We start from the raw sequence: 19,737 nt of genomic DNA, 5'->3' as shown, positions 1-19,737 counted from the left end.
CCTAATATACTCCGGAGCGCTCGGGACGCGCAGTTCATTCCGGCTCTGCTGATCAGTGAAGCACATACGTGTAGTCATTGTTGAAGCATGTTGAATTCACCGCCTAGTCCTTCTCCGTCGCGATGGTTCAAGTCATTAAGGAGGTATGTGTGCTTATCTCAATTAATGAATTAATTACTTGCATGTATATACTGACGCAGTCGCAGGTTACTAGTTTGCGTGGGTAGCGCTTTCCAGTGCGAGTGAATGCGAGGTAGCAAACCGATGAGTGCAATGAAGAGGGTGGTTGTTATGTGGCTTTCATTGTTCCTTGCGTGTAATCAATATGGTGACTATCCACCTACCCGTCTAACACGTTTGGTTTTGCATCTGTGAAATATCGTATTGATCTTCACACATTTTAAATGCACACGCTCTTCACCTTGCCATTTGAGCGCCGTGTCCTACTGCCGTTATTTGAATCCAATGCATGCAGACGTTAGATCAAGTTCGCATCCCACAAGAAAGTGCAGTAACACGGCGAGGGAAATCCTTTCAAGGTATCGAGCCTTAAGCAGCAATGAATTCCACCGGATTTTAATGAAAGAAAGCTGTTCCTCTATCAATAATGCTCTCTTTTAATAACTGAGAGAGAAATAAAACTAGCAAAGAGAAATGCAGTGGATGCAATTATAGAGCTACAGAATATTTTAAATAAAGACTTTGCAGAACATAATCAGTATTCTTGCTTCTTAGTATCCAGCACACTCCCTAAAGTGTGGGAAAGAAGCTTAATTTCTTGGCTGGTGTTTTCACATTTTCCAATCCACCCAAGTGGTTATATTCAACTCCTACAAGTAGTGGATTATATTTTTTTTAATAACAAACCTAAGGTGAAGATTGATTGTTTGTGAAGCTGGTCTTTTTCCATATTGAACTTTTTCCCAGAACCAAATCCAGCGATGTGAAGTCATGCCCGGCCCTGTGCTCAGAGCTCCTGAAGAGAGCCAGGGCAGCGTTCCTGGCAAAGAGGCCCAGCCAGGAGACTTTCCGCCTCAGCCAGCTGGAGGGCCTGATGCACATGCTGGAGGATCACGAGGGCGAGTTTGTGGACGCTTTGTCTAGAGACCTGCAGAAGGTGTGTGTGGCCTACACAAGTCCGTGATTGGAAAGGCATAAAGAGGCATTGTTTCCCTCCCTTTCACTGGAGGAAAAGATACCTGCAAGGGGCTTTCCAGTCATTGGTATTTGAAACATCTGCATTTCTGTATCGATCCTCCATCTTCGTTAATGATACACATGTTTACGTGCCTCTCTCCACTCCTGTGTGCCGCATGATGTCGCCAGCCCCGGTTTGAGACCGTGTACTCCGAGCTGATGCCGGTGAAGAACGAGGCCATTTACGCCATCAACAACCTGAAGAAGTGGATGGAGCCCGAACCTGTGGAACGAAACCTGGTAAAGCAGTTGTCGAGGGCAGAGTTGCAGAAGTCCTTCATGCAATATAAATGTTTCTGAAGCAAGTATTGAGATTGAGTATTGTAAGCAGGTTTTCTAGTGATTTTATATAATTAAGTCAGGTTTGTGTTGCCGAAATGGATTTATGTGGAAAACACTTGGTTTCTTGATGTTGGCCGGTTAAAAAAATGTCTCCAGCTCTTGTGTAACGGTCTCGGCTATAAAGCAGTACATTGTCCAGTGTAGACATGGGAGGATTATTGAGGCTTTTGGGTGTTCTGTGTTGTGAGCCTAACTGACCTCATTCTGTAGGGTTTAATGACTACAGAATTGCACTGTGGGTGAAGGGGATAAACTGCTTTCGCAACTGCTCCTTCCACTGGAAAACAAGGAAAAAACAAACTATAAAGCTATGTTGTCTGCTGAAAGAGCAGAGCTCCAGTGTGTGGATTGTGACACCGGCCTGTGTTGTCTCTTAGACCACCTCTCTGGATGACTGCTTCGTGGTGAGGGAGCCCCTGGGGGTGGTGCTCATTGTGGGGGCCTGGAACAGCCCGGTCCAGCTCTGCCTTGTCCCTCTAATTGGTGCCATCGCTGCAGGTATACTTTATATCTCCAGCGCTGGCCTGGGTGTGACAGTGTGTTCTACATTTTACTTTCACTCGGAGCATTTGATATTCGAGGAAAGCCAACAAAACTAACAAAAAGAAAGGTACAGCTTTGATTTGATGGAGCAGAAGTTGAAAATCACTCCCGTTAGTCCTGCATTAAAGGAAGCATGTCTCCTTTACTTAGGCTAGCAGGCAGATAGGAGATGAGACTGAGTTGAAAGGTCTTTGATCGTGGATAGTCCTGTGAGATGTATATATAATTTTCTTTTTCTTCTCTCCCCCTTAGGCAACTGTGTGATCACCAATCCCTCCGAGATCTGCTCTCACACTGCCGAGCTTCTGCACAGACTCCTCCCATCCTACCTGGACAATGTGAGGCCCTGAGTCTTCAGCTGAGAGTCCATCACCTATTACAAGGGCTGAGGGCTGTCCGAATAATGAGTTTAAATAAGAGCTAAAATGGAGTTGCATTGACTTTACGTTTATAGTCAACTGCTTTCTCTTCCACTGCTTCCTGTGGTTCAGTGGATGCTGTACAGAGGACCTGAGCAGGGGTTTGCAGACTTCAAATATGTGTGCTTTTGTAAGTTGTATTTGGAAAGCAGGGGAAGGGTTTCTGTATTTGGAATATCTCTAATACTATGGTGTGTTTTGTACAGTAGGGCATGATTGCTTGAACATGCAGAGAATCAGAAGAGGAGGTTTCTCTTCAACCCCCCCCCCCCCCCCCCCCCCATCTCCTCCCATCCTTATGTTGCTGCTCTCTCTCAGGAATGCTACCATGTGATCCATGGAGGGCCTGGTGACCTCACTGAGATTGTGGACCTCGAATTTGATCACATCTTCTTTACAGGTTTATTTTCCTGTCATTATAATACGCATTTGATTTATTCCTATCCAAATATTGATTCTCTGGGCAATATATACAGCTCTGGGGGAAAAAAAATTAAGAGACCACTCCAAATTCAGAAATCAATGTTAAGTGGTCTCTTTTTTTTCAGAGCTATATATATTACTGTGTGAAAAATCATGATTATAAAAAGCATTTACATTGATGTACTGGAGGGAAAATGCAGATGTACGTGCATCTCCTGAACTTTAGCTCCAGTCTCGTGAGGCCCTCCTGTCTGTCCTTGTATTCCCAGGAAGCAGTGCGGACGGCAGGAAGGTGATGCAGGCAGCGGCTCGCACCCTAACGCCGGTCACTCTAGTCCTGGGAGGGAAGAACCCGTGCTACGTGGACCGGGACTGCGACATGGGCATCGCAGCTCGCCGCATCGCCTGGGCGCGCTTCCTGAACTCGGGGCAGAGCATGGCGGCCCCGGACTATGTGCTGTGCCACACGGAGGTGAGGGAGCGACTGGTCCAGGCCCTGAGCTCCTGCCTGCTGCAGTTCTACGGCCCGGAGCCCCGCCAGTCCAGCAGCTACGGACGCCTGGTCAACGCGGAGCATTTTGCCCTCGTCCGAGACCTCCTGCAGAGCTCCGGGAAGGTGGCCGTGGGGGGCCAGGTCAACGAGGCCGAGAGATACATTGGTAAGTGAGTTGTGGGTTAAACCTGATGGGGTGGATTTACATATGCAGAATAAGGGTGGTTAGGGACCTAGTTGGAAAAAGACGGTTATGTGGGTTGCAGTTAGAGGCCCGTTGCCTAGTACCGTGTGTTGTTGTGAAGCCCCCACAGTGCTGATCGACGTGCTGGAGACGGACCCCGCCATGCAGCAGGAGATCCTTGGCCCCATTCTGCCCGTGATGACGGTGGACAGCGCAGATGAGGCCCTTGCCTTCATTAACCAGAAACCGAAGCCTCTGTGTCTGTATGTCTATTCCAGCAACAGCAAGGTACAGAACCAGCAATGGTACAGTGCTTGAAGCAGCTATCGGGTCATCCTGCCGAGTTAGGAATGTAACCATACACATCCTTCCTGGGTCATTATAGGTAATTTCCCAGATGATGACCTGCACCTCCAGTGGCAGCTTCTGCTCCAATGATAGCACGCTGCAAAGCATGATGGTCACGCTGCCTTTCGGAGGAGTAGGTAAGAAATGGAGGCAAATGCCGAAACTCGTAGGAGTTAAAACGGGCTGCCTCCTGCCCCATTATCGCCGAGTCGCTCTAACCAGTCTCTGCTGGCTTGACAGGCTCCAGTGGGATGGGCTCCTACCACGGGCGCTACAGCTTCGAAACGTTCTCTAACAAGAAGTCGTGCGTCCTGCGCAGCACACGGATCGAGTGCATCACCTACCTGCGCTACCCCCCCTATGAGGACCGCAGCCTCTCCCTCATGACGTGGGCCAGCTCGATGTCCCGGAAGGGGCAGGGCTGGTGCCAGATCCTGTGAGGGTCCAAGCCTGCCCTTCCAGATGGACTTTTAACGCGACGTGGTCTTATTGGTGAAGTACCACATGTAGGAATATTAGACCAAGCACTTAGACATGCACATGCCAGGATTGAACTACAGGCTGAGGGTGTACTTGTGACACCCTAGAAATCTTTCTGTTGAACAGGGCTTAATATCCACCTCTTGTATGCATGATAACCTGGGATCACATGTTTCATCACCTTTGCCAGACAGCTGGCGTTGATTTTTTTTGTTTTTTGTTTTGTATGCATGTAACTTTCTTGGGTATGAAACTGTGTCCCATGTTTTCTGAACTGGAATTTCATAGTTTTAAAAGTAACCATAACCTGTTATAATATCTTTTATATAGAAGAAGTGAAAGTTCTGTATAAAGTCTGTGGGAGTTGTTTGAATGTTTTAACCTAGGCATACTACAAAGAAGAATAGTTTACCTATGTAAACTTGTAAATGATCAGAGCCCTGCTTTGTGAAAGCGGCAGAGCTCTGGAGCTAGTCGGTCAGTTGGAGTTGAAGTCTGAGGCCAGCCGGTTGGGATTAACGGGCTATTTCTTGTGAAAGACGTCTTTGGGTTGAAACAGTTTGGAGGGAATAATGCAGTATAGATCTTTCATTAAATGCTGTCGCCAGCTCTCTGGGGGTTCTAATGGGATTGTTGCAATAAGGCATCCAGTAATAATCTTAAGGTGTGATTTTATTTATTTTTAATGGTTTGATTGCTCTGGTTACTAATTAAGGCTGCTGAAAAGCATGATGAAAAATGATCTGCAACTCTCTCTGTAACGCATACCCAATAGATCTCCAAACTATAGCTGCAGTTTTTCTAACCCGTTGAGAAGCTCATTCTGTAACTAACTGAATCTTAATGCATACCTCATGTATAAGAGTGGCACCATATAAAGTAGCACAAATGTTGCAGGAATGTATTCACAGTTTAAAGTGTGTGAGATTGAGGTTAAGCCTATATAGTTTATTTGCAACGTGAAATGTATAACACCAGCACCTAGGGATAATCAAGCATGTGTGCAACAGTTAAAATAAGGGGGAAAAGATTTGCACAGAAACGGAGCTACATGAATGTGATGGATGAAAGTGAATGCCTCCATGTACAACTGACTAAAATCCTATATACTTTGGTGACAACCCTTCCTAAAACATATGCAGATGAAAGCCCTGGAAATAACTCTCCCACTGCAATTAAATCATTGGATGTAAGTCATTACTAAATTATACCCAAAATACCCCAGTTGTCAATGATTTGACTAATAAATCACCAATAGCCTGAGGTCTAAAATGTTTAATTTCTGTCCGTTTTACCTGGCTGTGGCCTGTGGTGGTTGTTCGCTGTGCTTTGTCAAGTGTTCAGTCTTGCGATAGTCAATGTATTTATTAGTCTGTTTATGTGTTTTGTATAGATTTGTATTTTGACTTTTTGTTAATCTTTATAATGAACTTTTGAAAAATGTATAAAATAATACACCAATAAAATAATGCAGATACTTTAACGGAGTTTGGTTTGCTTTCAGTAGCATTGCATGGGGTTTACAGAAGTAATCTACATCTACAGTTCAGATGCAATGTCAGCAAATACAATCACATGATTTTTTTTTTTTAACATCTTGTATAAGTAATGTCATTCCTGCCATTCTCTTCTCAGCAGCAGGGGCTCCTATCACATCCTGCTATACTGCAGGTTCAAGAACAAAAGCAACCTGATGAAAAATGAAAAACCAGCACTGGTTTCTTTTTCTTCGGGGGGTGCTCCTCTCACTTCTCTGTCGGTCTCCTGTAAATCCTCTCCTGGTTCCCCTCCTTCATGGCAACATACCTGGCCAAGGTGAACAGGTAGTCACTGAGCCTGTGTGGAAATTCAAAAGCAGTGATGTCAGCAAAGAAATGTCTGTAAAAAAAGACATCTGAATGACGGTTGCTCAAATTACCACTCAAAAGAATAGTTAGACAACTGTGGAACAAAGAATCTTGCTGTGGTGAGAGATGTACCTGTTCAGGTATTTTGCCACGTTGGCATCTGCTTCACCTGCTCTTACAATACTGGCCACACTAGGAGAGGGGAAAATAACAATGAAAACAAACTCTGACTTAAGTTCATCCTCTGAAATGTTAAAAAGATTTAACTTCCCTGTATATACAATATCTAAAGGTATGGTGCAGTGAGTGAAATTACAGCAGGGACATGGGTTGGAGTGGGATAGTTTTCTGGGCTGTGCAGACTGACCTGCGCTCTGCTCTGCGACACACCGCTCTCGCCAGGTGGAGGGTAGCACTGCTCTTCCCACCCGACTGCAGGGCAAACAGACACGGCCACTGGTCAGCTATGCACTGAGTACATAGCCAAGCCTCACAAACTGTTCCACATCAACATTATTATCGTGCTGATCACATGTCCTTAGTGAAAAACATTTTTAATAATCCAGCACCAAAGAGATGTAGTAAAAGATTACGAACAGGCAGGATGAAACTGGTCAGGGCTGGCAGTTCCTCTGTGTACGCATCAATCCAGCGCTCCAGCTCAGAGACTGGCTCGGCACCAAAGCTCGTCCTTTCTGGGGAAAAGCGCACAATTAAGGGGCCATTCTCCAAGGATCCTGTAACTGACACCCCAAACGCAAAGCCATGGGAAACGCGTTTAACTGGGTCTGTTCCAGTCAAATCTCACTTTCTTTTTCAGCAGGGATTCATGGTCCATTACATTTTTGTCTTATCCATATGAGGATAATCATCTGGGTTTATTTCTCCTACCCTGCCAGTGTTTTTCAGGTATTTGAAACACAAACGACAGATACCAGCTCTCTTTGTAAGATTTTAAACCATTGTTTTAGTAGATGACTTAAAAGTGCTAGAGCATACTTATGTGGCTGTCTCTGGCTGATGACAAGGGGGTGGCGATGTTTGACCCCACATCTTGCAACACACACTGGATCTGTGGATAAGATAATGATCAGTATTACAACCTTGTGGAGGATGTTTTGCAATTTCACCTTAATGTCTGTGACGCTCATTTTATTCTTCAATATTACATGAGGGGTTAAACGGTAGTAATTTAACGGAACTTGCTTAAAATTGTTTTATTAATGTAGGAAGACTGGGGCATTTATAAGGAGACCTGAAGGAGACTGCATTTGTTGCATGGTCACATGAAAACTTATTTCAACTATAGCAAGGCCTGCTGTGATGATGCATATACCAGTCATTAATGCCAGTCTAGCATTTGGACTGTTCTGCCTCCCTTAAGTAGTCTGGATAGGGTTCAGCAGTCCAAATCTGAATAATAGCCTCACATTAAAACCTTAGGATCTAAATCCAGACCGTGTCAAGCTCCTCGATGAAAGAATGGCCCTGATCCAAGCAGAACTCCCGGGCCAAACTGCAAAAAGGGAAAAGACAGGATCAGATCTGGCTAGGATTTGATTGTTTCGGTTCGCTTAACAGCAAGAACATGGGTTCAGCGCTGGAAATGTCAGCTTTTTCACTGATTAGGATCACCACTCCGAGTACTAATGCTCTTGGTGACATGGCCCTGTTGTTGGACAGTGCTCAGATGATGTAGGTAGTCATCTGAGCACTTCAAACTGGACCTAAACGGTACTTTCTGTGATGTGGGAATTACCCAATGGCTGAAGACAGCTCGTCTGTTGTTCCCAGAGCATCAAACACCTGGTCCTCCTTCGGTCTCCTCTCCCCCGTGAAAGTACTGGAAAACCCTGTATGGAGCAGATAAATACAGAGCAGTTAATTAGTTACAGTTGCAATGCCCAAAGGTGCAGCATCAATATACCAATAACTAACCTTTATCGCCCGTTTTCGTGTAAATCTTAGGAACATGGTCGACTCGTCCACATTTGCCAGATGGTCTAGAACTGCAACACAGAGGAAACAGTTAAGGATGTGATCGGTAATAATGTATCAATCAGCCACTTTGTCGTGTTACACTAAACGCATCTCACCCTCCCTCCTTCACACTCTCACACAATGCCCGTGTCCACGATATGCCGAAATACTTCCCCGATGTGCTGAGAACACGACCGAGAGGGAGCTTGTTTACAATGAATGACGACATTTTGTTAAATAAGAAAACACACTACACTGTTTTAAAGAAGCATTTTGACCTTCCGCCTCATCCGTATTCAGAGAAGGCGTTTCCGTGGTGTCATCACACGGCCAATGGCACCAGCATGAGCTCTGGATGCTGATTGGACAGAGTCGGGTCTGTACATCCCACCTCGGCACATGATTGGACACAATCGGTTCTGTACATCCCACCTCGGCACATGATTGGACACAATCGGTTCTGTACATCCCACCTCGGCACATGATTGGCTGCTCCAAGGCCATGCTCACGTTCGATGTGTTTGACGCTTTACCCTGATGTCAATACTTTAGGTCCCGGTTTGAAGTGATATCTACGGCCAAAACAAACTCCCAAAAAACAACATTAACAGATTTGACAAATGTTTAAGACTGGAGGACGTCCTAACATTTCAATTGGATAACCCTATCTATGCCCTGTCCCACATTGCAATTGCAGGGTGTGCAAATTAGAGGGGCATCTTTTCTGTGCAGCCGGAGTACCGACGAAGTCAGGGGTTTGTTTGGATCCGGTAGGTTTGCTGAATTCATGATTTATATGATGACGTTTATGTGACTTATGAAAAGTGCGATGTTAGCTATTAAATTAAGGTGCTATTATTTGTTTCTTAATCGTGGACCAGACAGTGGCAGTGTAAGCTCAGTAGATCAGGTGCGTTACGCGTGTAATAGGGGAAGAGGTGCATTAATACCCGCTTCAGTGTCTGTGAATAGACTGTCTGTATAGAAATGCTTCCTGTTCCCTTTTTCATGGCGATTTTTCCCACAGATCATCTGCAATGCTTCAGGAAGAGTACATAGTGTCGGCCCCTGGGAAAGCTATTCTCCACGGAGAGCATGCTGTGGTGCACGGAAAAGTAAGTCTGATTTGACTTCAGTCTGGAGGAGAAGTGGACTATTTATAGATATATTTATATTATATTTATTAAGATTGATTTCTAAAGGATAACTTGCATGTAAGTGGAAATCCGAGTCCAAGATGGAAATCTGTTTGGCACAGTAAACAGTGCCATTCATGTTTATAATCACCATTTTATTCACATTCTTGTTTTAGTATGCACTCTAGTGTTTGACAGAGTTAGGCATTATTGAATGAGTTGCTAAAACCAAAGCTGGCGGATTCTGATGTCTTGCCATTCCTGCTTGAAATATTGAACATCATCCCAATTAGCCAGTGACTTATTTTCAGGTGGCACTGGCTGTCAGTTTGAACCTGCGGACGTACCTGCACCTCCAGCCCAACTCTGCTGGGAAAGTAACTATCAACCTCCCCAACATCTACACCTTCCTCAGCTGGGACGTCTCCTCTCTGCAGGCCCTGATCCCTGATGGCACAGGTGGGCAACCTGTCAGCGTACTATTTTCCTTTCCTATAGGCTATTTGCATGCACAAATTCTTACAGCTAGCTGCTCTAAAACTATATGGAATATACACATGAATCAACATATACACATTTATGTGGAAGAAGTTGGCATATTGCATGTGTGACTTGTAATGCAGGCTGTGAATATACATGGAGAAGGAGAGGTAGGGTGTCGGCCGTCTCAGTGGAGTGGGGACTCATTCAGCGCCTCTTTAATCCTGTTTTTTGTGATATTGAATACCACGTCGCACAAAGGAAACACAAGAGCAGTCAGAATGTGAGAGAAAACAATGAAAGCGTTGATCTACCCACAGAAAAGCAGTGGATTCCCGGTAGCAGTTGTAGTAACACACTGGTGAAACCTTGTTCAGCTCAAGAGCAATGACTTCTAACTGTGACTTTTGACTCTCATCACTGCAAGTGAAAGTAACAGTATACATACAGTTGATTAGTTTGACTGTGACTGATAAAATTTGAGATTACTGTACATACATAACTGCTGATTATCGTAAACTGGGTTGTGTGTTATTTACCAAGTCACAGTAAAGTTAATATGAGCTAATACTTTTGTTTTCAAAGAGAATAATATTCATTAGTTATGTATGTGCGCATTTGCCTCTCCGTCCATCTATGTTTCTTATTTCCTCCTGTCCCTAAGGTGATCTGAAGAGCACCAGTGAGCCAGACCCTGAGTTTATCCAGAAGTTGCGAGACTTTGCTGGTCTGGCAGACCAGTCCACCGACACTCGCAACCTGGCTGTCCTCGCCTTCCTCTACGTCTACCTGTCTGTGTTCTCTAGTTCCAGGTACTGAATTCATCAAAGATTCCTAAAAGACCTTTGGAAAAGCGAGAGACCGTCAATATTAGTGAATTGGGAGCCAGTTCTGTTTAGACTTTTGTTACATCGGCTGAAAATCTGAGCCAAGCAGGAGAAAAACAATGAGTTTAATGTAGGTCATGTAAACACGTTTGCACGTGTGTTTGTTCCTGAATTGTGTGAGATGAGTTTAATCGGGTTAGAGTCTGGCAGACACTCGCATGTGTTTAAGTCAGAGAGTCGGTGGGAGCCTAATGGAGGTTGACAGAGGGACTGCTCGCTTAAGTGAAAGATCCACATTGACAGGTAGGCGTAATGAGACCCTCCCGCCGAGCCACACTGGCAGATAACAAGCGCAGGTATTCTTCTCCAGGGAACAGATGTGTACAAAATTGTCTGTTTAAAGAAAATAAAAAATAAAAATAGATTGCTGTTGACATGGCAGGATAGTCTTTTGATTTATTCCACTCCCAACTTTCTGCAAGATGGGATAATCCAGTCCCGCTAAGCCCGCCTGCCTCCAACAATTCTTTGGCGCTGTCCACTGCAATCACACAACAGGCATGAAGAGGTTATACATGCGTGTTCTGGCTCTCCTGGGTTGTGAACTGTGTTGTCTTGTGTTTTGTTGCAGGGCCCTTCCCAGTGTGACCATGTCCGTGTGGTCAGAGCTGCCCACCGGTGCTGGCCTGGGCTCTAGTGCTGCCTACTCTGTCTGCCTCTCTGCGGCCTTGCTCTCTGCCCGGGGAGCTGTGACCTGCCCCTCGTTTGGCACGGGGCACACAGCCAGGTAATCTCAGTCTCTACCTGCACCGCCCCTGCCATCGTGACCTGCAATATGTTGTGGAGAGTCTGCTGAACTGTTTAAAATCACAATGAAATTTCCATAAAGCCAAGCACCACAGCTGTCAGCTCGCATTTTGACATGCCTGAAACTTTAAAGCGTTACCAGAACAGAAGTTTAAATGAATACCGTGCCCCCACAAAGAATATTGCATTCCAGCGTGGCGGGATCTTATTTCATTTATTTTTTGGCGGATGTTATTAAATTAGATTGAAATAAGCCTGAATTGATGACACTTACGTGCAGTGATGGATGCAGTGCATCATTGTGTAATTCAAGCATCTGCCTGCTACACCTTTTGGAAATCGATCATTTTATGATACCCGTAAACCATAACAACTGATATTTTAAGATTTTTACATTTATTTGTGTTTTCCTAGTTCTTAATTTATGTAAAGCACTGGTCTAGAATAGTGGCCCCAATATAGTTAGTTCTTCCTAATTGACTGGGAACAGGTTAATAATCAATTAAATAAAATCACTCATTTAATTAATTGAACCCTTCATTCCAAATTATCTCTCAATTGTGCCAGAATGGATGCTGAACCAATCAGACTCGAAGGTAAGTAGTTGATTGATGATGTCAGCATGACCTAACAATTCTCCTGGAGTGGGGCTCTCAAGGACTAGGTTTGGAAACCCCTGATGAATTCATACTTGTGTGTTAATATAGGTGGGAAGAAGAGGAACTGGAGCTGATTAATAAATGGGCGTTTCAGGGAGAGAAGATAATTCATGGGAATCCATCCGGAGTAGACAATGCGGTGGGAACTTGGGGTAAGACCTCCCAGATACTCCCAGCACATGACAGATATTGGGCAATATAACAGTCATATCTCTGGGGTCTTGGGGTGGGGGGTCCTTTCATGGGAGTGTCCTGCTAGGAAACAAATGTATGTAAAGATTATGTTTTTGCTTCTGGAATTTTCTTTTGTCTCGATGGAAATTTAAATAATTTACGTGTGGTATCTTTGCAAATTCCCTGTACATTCCCTCATTGTTGTAGGTGGCGTATTGCGATACCATGCAGGGAAGATCAAGCCATTGAGAAGGTAATAATCCAATATATCTAATTGATTATATAGTTGTGTACTTTGTGTGGCTTGAGGTACACTCAAATGGAGTTCCAGTTTCTGCAAAGCTAGAAGGGCTGATCATGCAAAATGTGTTCACTGTAGTCTATGTCTGTGTAAATGTATGGTATGTCCGAAATGGAAGCGGTGGATTTTCTGAATAATCACAAGCTATTAAAAATGTCCTTATAATATGCCCCCAGTTACTTAAAAGGTTAAAAGCAATGTCGGCCAATTCTCTGAAATCTAGTCTTATCTTGTAAATATAAAACTCTTTCATGCGTCTCTAATAAATATTTGATTTCTGAAGGAGGAAAACGCACGGGTGAGAATTTATGCGCAGTTCGTCCGAACCAATTCAAGTGACAAATTCTTCTTGGTGTTCGTAACAGCGTTTCTCGCACTGTTTGGATAGAAGCACACAGAAGCCCTGCAGCTGTGCAATAAATCCCCATAACGCTTGCATGGAAAGCAATATCATGTTTATTATTATTATTATTATTTATTTACACATGCTTTGAGTTTACTTGATTCGATTTTGCAGTGTTCCAGTGTTGCGAATTCTGCTGACGAACACCAAAATTCCCCGCAGTACAAAGGTGCTGGTTGCTGGAGTGAGGGACAAAATTGACAAGGTATATATCCTGTTTCTGCCATGTTATTATCCAGCCTGTAATTATGGTAATAGCTGCTGCTTTGAGTTTAAGAGATATCCTGGGGGCCTAATGTCGACTAGCTTCATAAAACATGAACATTTTGAGTGCCTGCATCTCGCAAGCGCCCTTATCTGCCGTTGCCTTGACAACTTTAGCAGGTGTCTGTGTCGCTCAAAGAGCCAGCACAGGAGGCTGCAGTCAAATACTACTGCAGGTTAACAGAGCAGGGGACTTAAAGTGGGGGTGAGGGGATTTCAAAGCCTTTTTCTTTTCTTTTCTTTTTTCTTTTGCTGGTGGTCACCCATTTGTGCTTGACAATGGCAGCCTTTGATTCGTGTGCGTTAGTTGTGGTGTCTGCTGTGGGTTCTTGTCCAATTTGAGTAGTTTTCCGCCACACGGGACATTAAATGTTGCTTTGACTTTTTCTTTCTTCCGTTTCCTTTGAACTCCTCATTTTTCTTGGGCTTTTTGGATTCCAGAGTTTCAGTCTATACTGTATCATTGTAAATCACATGCCACTCTGTGAAAGCTGAGATACATCTTTTTGCCTTTAATATTGATATTATAAAACAGTCTTCAGCAGATCCCCTTTACCTACAGAATAACAAATAACTTATGTATCTAGTTATTTCTTAATATTTAAATGCAACTCATGGAAAGCCCAAAGACAGGTTAGACAAGCTTGCTTTAGTGTTGTTATACTGGCAATAACATACCTTTTCAGGCTAATGCTTTATTCTTTTTGCCTTTTCCTTCCTCAGTTTCCTGCCATAATGAAGCCAGTGCTGGAATCAATAGATGCCATTTCCTGTACCTGTGAGCGAAATCTAATTAAAATGGCCAGTGAAGCCACGCCTGAGCACTACACTGTGTTAGAAGTAAGATTCAAAGTCTCAGAATTCATTTTTGCTTGACCCCTTATGATTGCATGGGGTTTTAGCAGTGTTCACTTGGTGTTAATCCTACTGTGAATGTTTCAGTGCCATGAATATATATTTGTTTAATCTCCCACCAGTTCCTGCTCCACTGTTCTAACAGCATGCATTTCATTGTCCTGTCCTAGGAGCTGATTGACATTAACCAGCACCATCTGAACGTGATCGGTGTAGGGCATCCCTCCCTGGACGCGCTGTGCCAGGCCACCCTGGCACACGGCCTCCACAGCAAGCTGACCGGGGCTGGGGGAGGAGGCTGTGCCATCACTCTCCTCCGACCAGGTAATGCTGAATCATTAGCCTTCATGAGCAGATAGGTCATTGATTGTGTCCTCAAAGCATAATGCAGCGCTATCACAATGGTTTACTCTCTATTGGAAAGAAAGGGAACGAAAAGGCAGAAAAATAAAAGCTGAAGCCGTACTAATAGAGAGAGAAATGTAAGCGTGGGCTTCAAAGTGGTTTTCTCATATTCATTCTCTTTACGATTTGAAGACGCCGCCGAGTTCCATTAAACTTTTCGGCGTTCATGTTTGATTCAACGTGTTTTAACATCTTGCAGATAATGAAGTCTGGGAATTGGTCTTCATGGACTTAAAAACTGTTAAGATGAAGGACATCCCTTTTGCGCCTCTTCATCTGAATGATTTAAGTAGTTCCCTCCACTCAGACAGTAAACTATTCCAGACCCCGCCGCATTAAGCGCTCCTGCTGTGCATTCCCATAACCCGCTGAGCGTTGGATACATTTCACCTGAAACCCACTGCATTCTTCGCTGTCGACTCGATGCATACCTGCGTACATGCTTGTCCAATGATTTTGTTTTCCGCTGCTTGCTTTAAAAGCAGAATGCCTGTAGTCAGCCTAAAAGGATTTGCTCTTTTAATAAGGTGAACGCTTCTCAAAAACAGATTGCCTGAGAGCATAATTCTCTGACCTTCCACATGAGTGAGAGGTCATTGAATATTACTTCTAACATCGGGCAGGACATGTCCAATGAATGATCGCCTTTTTACATTTAGCTGCTCGCGATCCAGCCATAAGGTTATTTGGAGAAGTGCATATGGGCTTTAGTAATAAAAATAATAAAAAAACGACTTGCGCATCAGAAAACGGATAGGCGAGCATCTGGCACAGACAGTAGGGCGGCATTATTGTGGATGAATTACGTCTTCGAGTGTTCGCTTTTGGGCATTAGTGATGAGCCATTGAAACTGGTTAGGCTGGGTTTGGAAAGGCAGTGCCAATTCCCTGACATCGATGAACACGGGGGGTTTTCTGTCATGGCGTGGCAGAACACGGGCACGCTTTCCTTCACTTTGAAAACCAGCGTCGTGGCAGCAATCCTGTCACCTCCGCCGCCCATTCAGGACTGGCACCTCGGCTTTTTGTGCAGCTCCTCAGTCCCCTTTTCCCTCATTAGACTGACACAGCAGGGTTATTTTTCCACAGTTATTACGGAAAATTGCTCTGCTGATTAAGGCAGTCATTTCCAAAGTGTTTGGGGCTTTTATTCACAGACTAATGTGAGATTCTTTACCAACCACTTACTCTGCGCCCATTACTGTACACCCCGCTGCGTGCCCTCTGTAGCCTATTAGAGTGATTTACTCCCTCCCAGCCCCCTTGTTTCACATTATATTGTTCTTACCCAGGTTCCCTTGTGCTCCACCACGAGTTTGCCAATGTAATGTCTGGGTAATGGGGACTAATGCTTCTCAAGTACCAGGCCTTGTGCCGCTTTCACTGTCCCCACGGAGCGGGATGTGCTCTTAAAAATTATTGTGAAGAGAGAGTGCGATTTTGTGTGTTGTGTAACGTAATGTCTAAGGTAAACATTTCCACAAATGCTGGGAGCTATTTGAACCCATTCAAAACCAAGCTTTCACAAGTTGTTTTTTGAAATTGTATTATTTTAAGGCTATTTGCAGTGGCCATTTCTTTGGTTGATTTCTCACATCAAGGCATTTTATTGTCTGATTCTTTGGAGTGGTGGAAAACAGTATAAAACAAGGCTGTTAGACGTTAATGCTGCTGTCTTTGGTATGCTAACGAGGAATTCATAGAGGTTTTGCCCAAAGAGCTTTCTTCAGGACTAAATACCTCTCAAACTGTGGGCCAGGGTCTTCCAGGGTATTAGACATGTTTCTGATGTCCTCTTCAGTTATTTACATATGAAGGGGAATCCCCTACAGAGAAACCCATCTGCCATCAGCACTATCTCATTTCCTACAGACTTGGGTAATTGTGGGGGAGGTGGCGGGGTGTGTAGGTCTAATGAAAAGGTCAAGTGTCCAGAGTCTTCACCCTGTTGACCTTGGCACCCTGATCATAATTCTTTTTTTATTTATTTTTTCTTTTTCTTTCTCCCCTCCCCATCCCCTCCTTTATTTTCCAGACACTGACTGCTCAGTAGTACAGAAATCAGTAGAGGAACTGCAGGACTGTGGCTATGACTGTTGGGAAACCAGCATTGGAGCTCCAGGTGTGCTCCTGCATTCGCCCTCCTCCCTGAAGGATGGAGTCTTACAGATCTTAAACAGTTACTGAAGAGACTGTCCATACAACGGCTTTTGTTGGATTTGACCATTGACAGGCTTTGTTTTTGCTCCCTGCTGCCAGTACCCTTCATTTTGACATGTGCCCCAGTCCCGAGTGCGGTTAATCTACTGTCAAGTGGATATGACTGAGAACTCCACTGGTTTGTGATTGGGAATTGGATGACAGAGGCTTTCGCGTGAACTGTCCTTATTCTGCACCGCTTCTCTTGGTTTGCCAAAGAGTGCTTAAGTCACAGGCCGACCACACAACAGGGGAAAGAACAATATCTTTTGTTGGCAGGCCAAGTGAATGCCTTGTATTTATCTAAATCAGAACTGCAGAGACTTAAAAAGATAGAGGTATGCAAAGGAAAGGAAACTATGAGAGAGGCACGCAACTTATCTCATGCTCTTAGATCAGCAAACTGAAAATCAGTACGTGTCATTCGCTCAAGTCGATGTCGTAAATGTTTAATTTCCACCTTTTTTGAAAGTCTGCTCGCCGGTGTGTCTTCTCCTGTTGACTGAACTGGGACAGACAGACTGTAATTTCCTGTGGGATTCTGGGAGATTAGCAGTCAGCTGTGACACAGCAATAAATAACAAGAGAAATTCAAACAAATGAAGAATTAATGCTGATATTTATTTTCCATTTCAGATGTTTATGTGTAAGCATCTTGATAACCATTAGATCCGAAAAGAAATGGCACAGTGACAGATGATGCTAAATCCCGTTGTCCTCGTGCGTTGGAAGTTCACTGTAAGGACAAAAGTGGTTGACATCGTCTTTCAAATTACATGCAACTGACTTTACTCTCCAGTAGGCGGCAGTGATACCTCTCTCAACTTCACACCAGTCTGGATATCATTGAGATAACAGAAATCTACCTGCTGCCATATATTCATTTCTTTATCATTCCGTAATTGGGTATTTATTTATTTATTTATTACAATGCATTTTAACCTGTTCAACTGAGTGTAATCCTTGATGTGTTGGGCTTGTGTGCTGTAATTATAATTACTGCACAATCAACATTCTAACTCGCATTAAATTACCATTATATTTACTTTAAATTATGTCTACCATGCCTGTCTTCTCATCATTATGTCTACTTATACATTTTTTATTTATTTATTTATTTATTAATTGTTGTTTTTAGGAAATTATTAATTCTGAACATCCTTAAATCCTACACTGGTAAACAAAGGGTAAAAAGTTCCAGACACTGAAGTCAGTGTTTGCTTTCTGTAAGAGACTAACCTAGAGCAAAACAAAGACAGAATTAAACATGAAGGGAAAAAAAAAAACAAGGAGGGATAAGATTTATTTATTTTCTAAAGGACTTTTGTCACAGGCTGCTGAAATGATTAAACGCTGAAAATGATTCTTAATCCGTGGAACGGGAGCGGAGATGGGCTGGCCCCCTTCCAGAGGTAGTTTCAGTTCATTACAAACGCGATTTAGAAATAAACTACTTTGTTAGACAGATAGTGGGACAAATCTGCCCAGCCTTGAGCTGCGGTGAATTTTTTTCTTTTCTTTTTTTTTTTATTCTGGTGAAAAGATAAAAGGCCATCTTTTGAAGTGCTGCCCTCCAGCTATCAAAATGAACCGCGAAACACGGAGACTGTTCCTCTGAACGCTGCACAGCCAAACTTTATCAACACCCCCACCCCTGAACTGATAAGTCTTTGAATTTAAATCAGTTTAACATGTTCAAGATGCCACTGGCACTCACTCTATTGACTATTTTCTTTCCTTGTTTTTTTTCTTTGTTTTGTTTTCCTCCTTTTATTTTCTTGCAGTATTTTTTCCCCTTCTTCTACTTAAAGCAGTAAATGTCTCTTTACCAGATACGAGCAAATCTGGCCTATGCCCTTCTTTTTAAACTAAAATTTCAGAGATATTCATTCATGTCAGAGCCCAATTTATCTCACTTAAGGGCATCGAGAGAACAATATTGAGCTTTATGCTTTGCAGAGTGAACATGGGAAAACTGGAGATCTCGTTTAAAACATGTGCATTAACACTTATTTACTGCATTTCATAGCTTCATATCTTAAGCACACTAGTATTATTTTATGAGGGTCCTTTGGATGCTAATGACATTTCAAATTGATAAGTGGTGCATTTTGTTCCAATAAAGGGTCTGGGTTGAACTTTTCCTCTCTCGCCACTTTCCTTTGTTGAATATTCTTCTCAATTCTAAAGACTAAGTGCATCACTGATCTAACATTTAAAAAAGATACTCCATTGACCTGGTCAGGCACAAGTTACAATTCCAGTAAATAATTCCAACATTGGTTAGGACGCAGTTTGTAAATTCAGTGTCACTAAATAAAGTGGGAAATCTTTAATAGTAGAGAAAATGAAATGGTGTAGGTGGTTGGATGGCTATAGTAAAGAAAAAGAAAGATGATCATTGAATTACAGACTCCAGATGTAGAAAGAACAACAGACTGTGTCTTTAAATCTAGTAGATTTTAATGTGGGAAAGTGCTGTCTTAAAACTGCCATCTCCCTCGTATAGATCTGCCCTCTGCCTCTTCAGAAAAGGTTAGTTTTTGAAATATTTATTTATATATATATATATATATATCTTTGGAAGATACGGCGAGCTATTGCCTGTGGCGGTTTATCCTGTTTGTCCTACAGTCGTCCGAATTAATCCCTATCTGTCTGATTGTCAATTTTACATTTGCCGCTTGAGAAAAAAAAAGTACAGGACGTACCGATAGTAATCAGTTGATGAGTTTTTTTGAGCATGTCAATTTGTGGAGATCTCTCGTACAGAAACCCTGTTGTGTCTTGGTTATCAGCCTGTGCACATCTACTTAAAAGGTCAGGGTCTCCGAGGTGTGTGTGTGTGTGTGTGTGTGTGTGTGTGTGCGCACACCCGTGCATACATATTTATTGATTTGTTTATTTATGTATGTATTTTAAAGTTGTCAAGAAGATTGAGTGGTGTGGCCGGCAGTCTTTCTGAATTAAT

At 43.3% G+C, this 19,737-nt stretch overlaps 3 protein-coding genes across 3 annotated transcripts; 2 read left to right on the top strand and 1 right to left on the bottom strand.

The window, feature by feature from the left end:
- aldh3b4 (aldehyde dehydrogenase 3 family, member B4) lies at nt 1-5,912 on the top strand. The gene is made up of 10 exons (XM_066689133.1): nt 1-143; nt 928-1,117; nt 1,327-1,437; nt 1,917-2,037; nt 2,335-2,420; nt 2,820-2,901; nt 3,194-3,583; nt 3,723-3,889; nt 3,987-4,086; nt 4,190-5,912. Exons 1-10 carry the CDS (start codon nt 88-90, stop codon nt 4,387-4,389), a joined length of 1,503 nt encoding a protein of 500 aa, XP_066545230.1. The 5' UTR covers nt 1-87; the 3' UTR covers nt 4,390-5,912.
- Nucleotides 5,891-8,564, bottom strand: mmab (metabolism of cobalamin associated B). The gene is made up of 9 exons (XM_066689135.1): nt 8,373-8,564; nt 8,215-8,285; nt 8,036-8,129; nt 7,735-7,792; nt 7,276-7,348; nt 6,874-6,971; nt 6,644-6,708; nt 6,409-6,468; nt 5,891-6,265 (listed from the first exon to the last, which is right to left on the bottom strand). Exons 1-9 carry the CDS (start codon nt 8,483-8,485, stop codon nt 6,175-6,177), a joined length of 723 nt encoding a protein of 240 aa, XP_066545232.1. The 5' UTR covers nt 8,486-8,564; the 3' UTR covers nt 5,891-6,174.
- Nucleotides 8,565-8,784: 220 nt separating this feature from the next.
- Nucleotides 8,785-17,818, top strand: mvk (mevalonate kinase). Its single transcript, XM_066689134.1, has 11 exons — nt 8,785-9,026; nt 9,284-9,371; nt 9,704-9,851; nt 10,537-10,684; nt 11,331-11,486; nt 12,214-12,317; nt 12,547-12,592; nt 13,158-13,248; nt 14,031-14,147; nt 14,333-14,486; nt 16,603-17,818. The coding sequence occupies exons 2-11, from the start codon at nt 9,294-9,296 to the stop codon at nt 16,752-16,754; spliced, it is 1,194 nt and encodes a 397-aa protein (XP_066545231.1). The 5' UTR covers nt 8,785-9,026; nt 9,284-9,293; the 3' UTR covers nt 16,755-17,818.
- The last annotated feature ends 1,919 nt before the right edge of the window (nt 17,819-19,737 follow it).

The sequence above is a fragment of the Amia ocellicauda genome, chromosome 17, assembly GCF_036373705.1.
Source record: "Amia ocellicauda isolate fAmiCal2 chromosome 17, fAmiCal2.hap1, whole genome shotgun sequence".
In the NCBI taxonomy this organism is placed as follows: Eukaryota; Metazoa; Chordata; class Actinopteri; order Amiiformes; family Amiidae; genus Amia; species Amia ocellicauda.
Note: the sequence above shows the minus strand (reverse complement) of the source record. Positions and strands in the feature narration are given on the sequence as shown.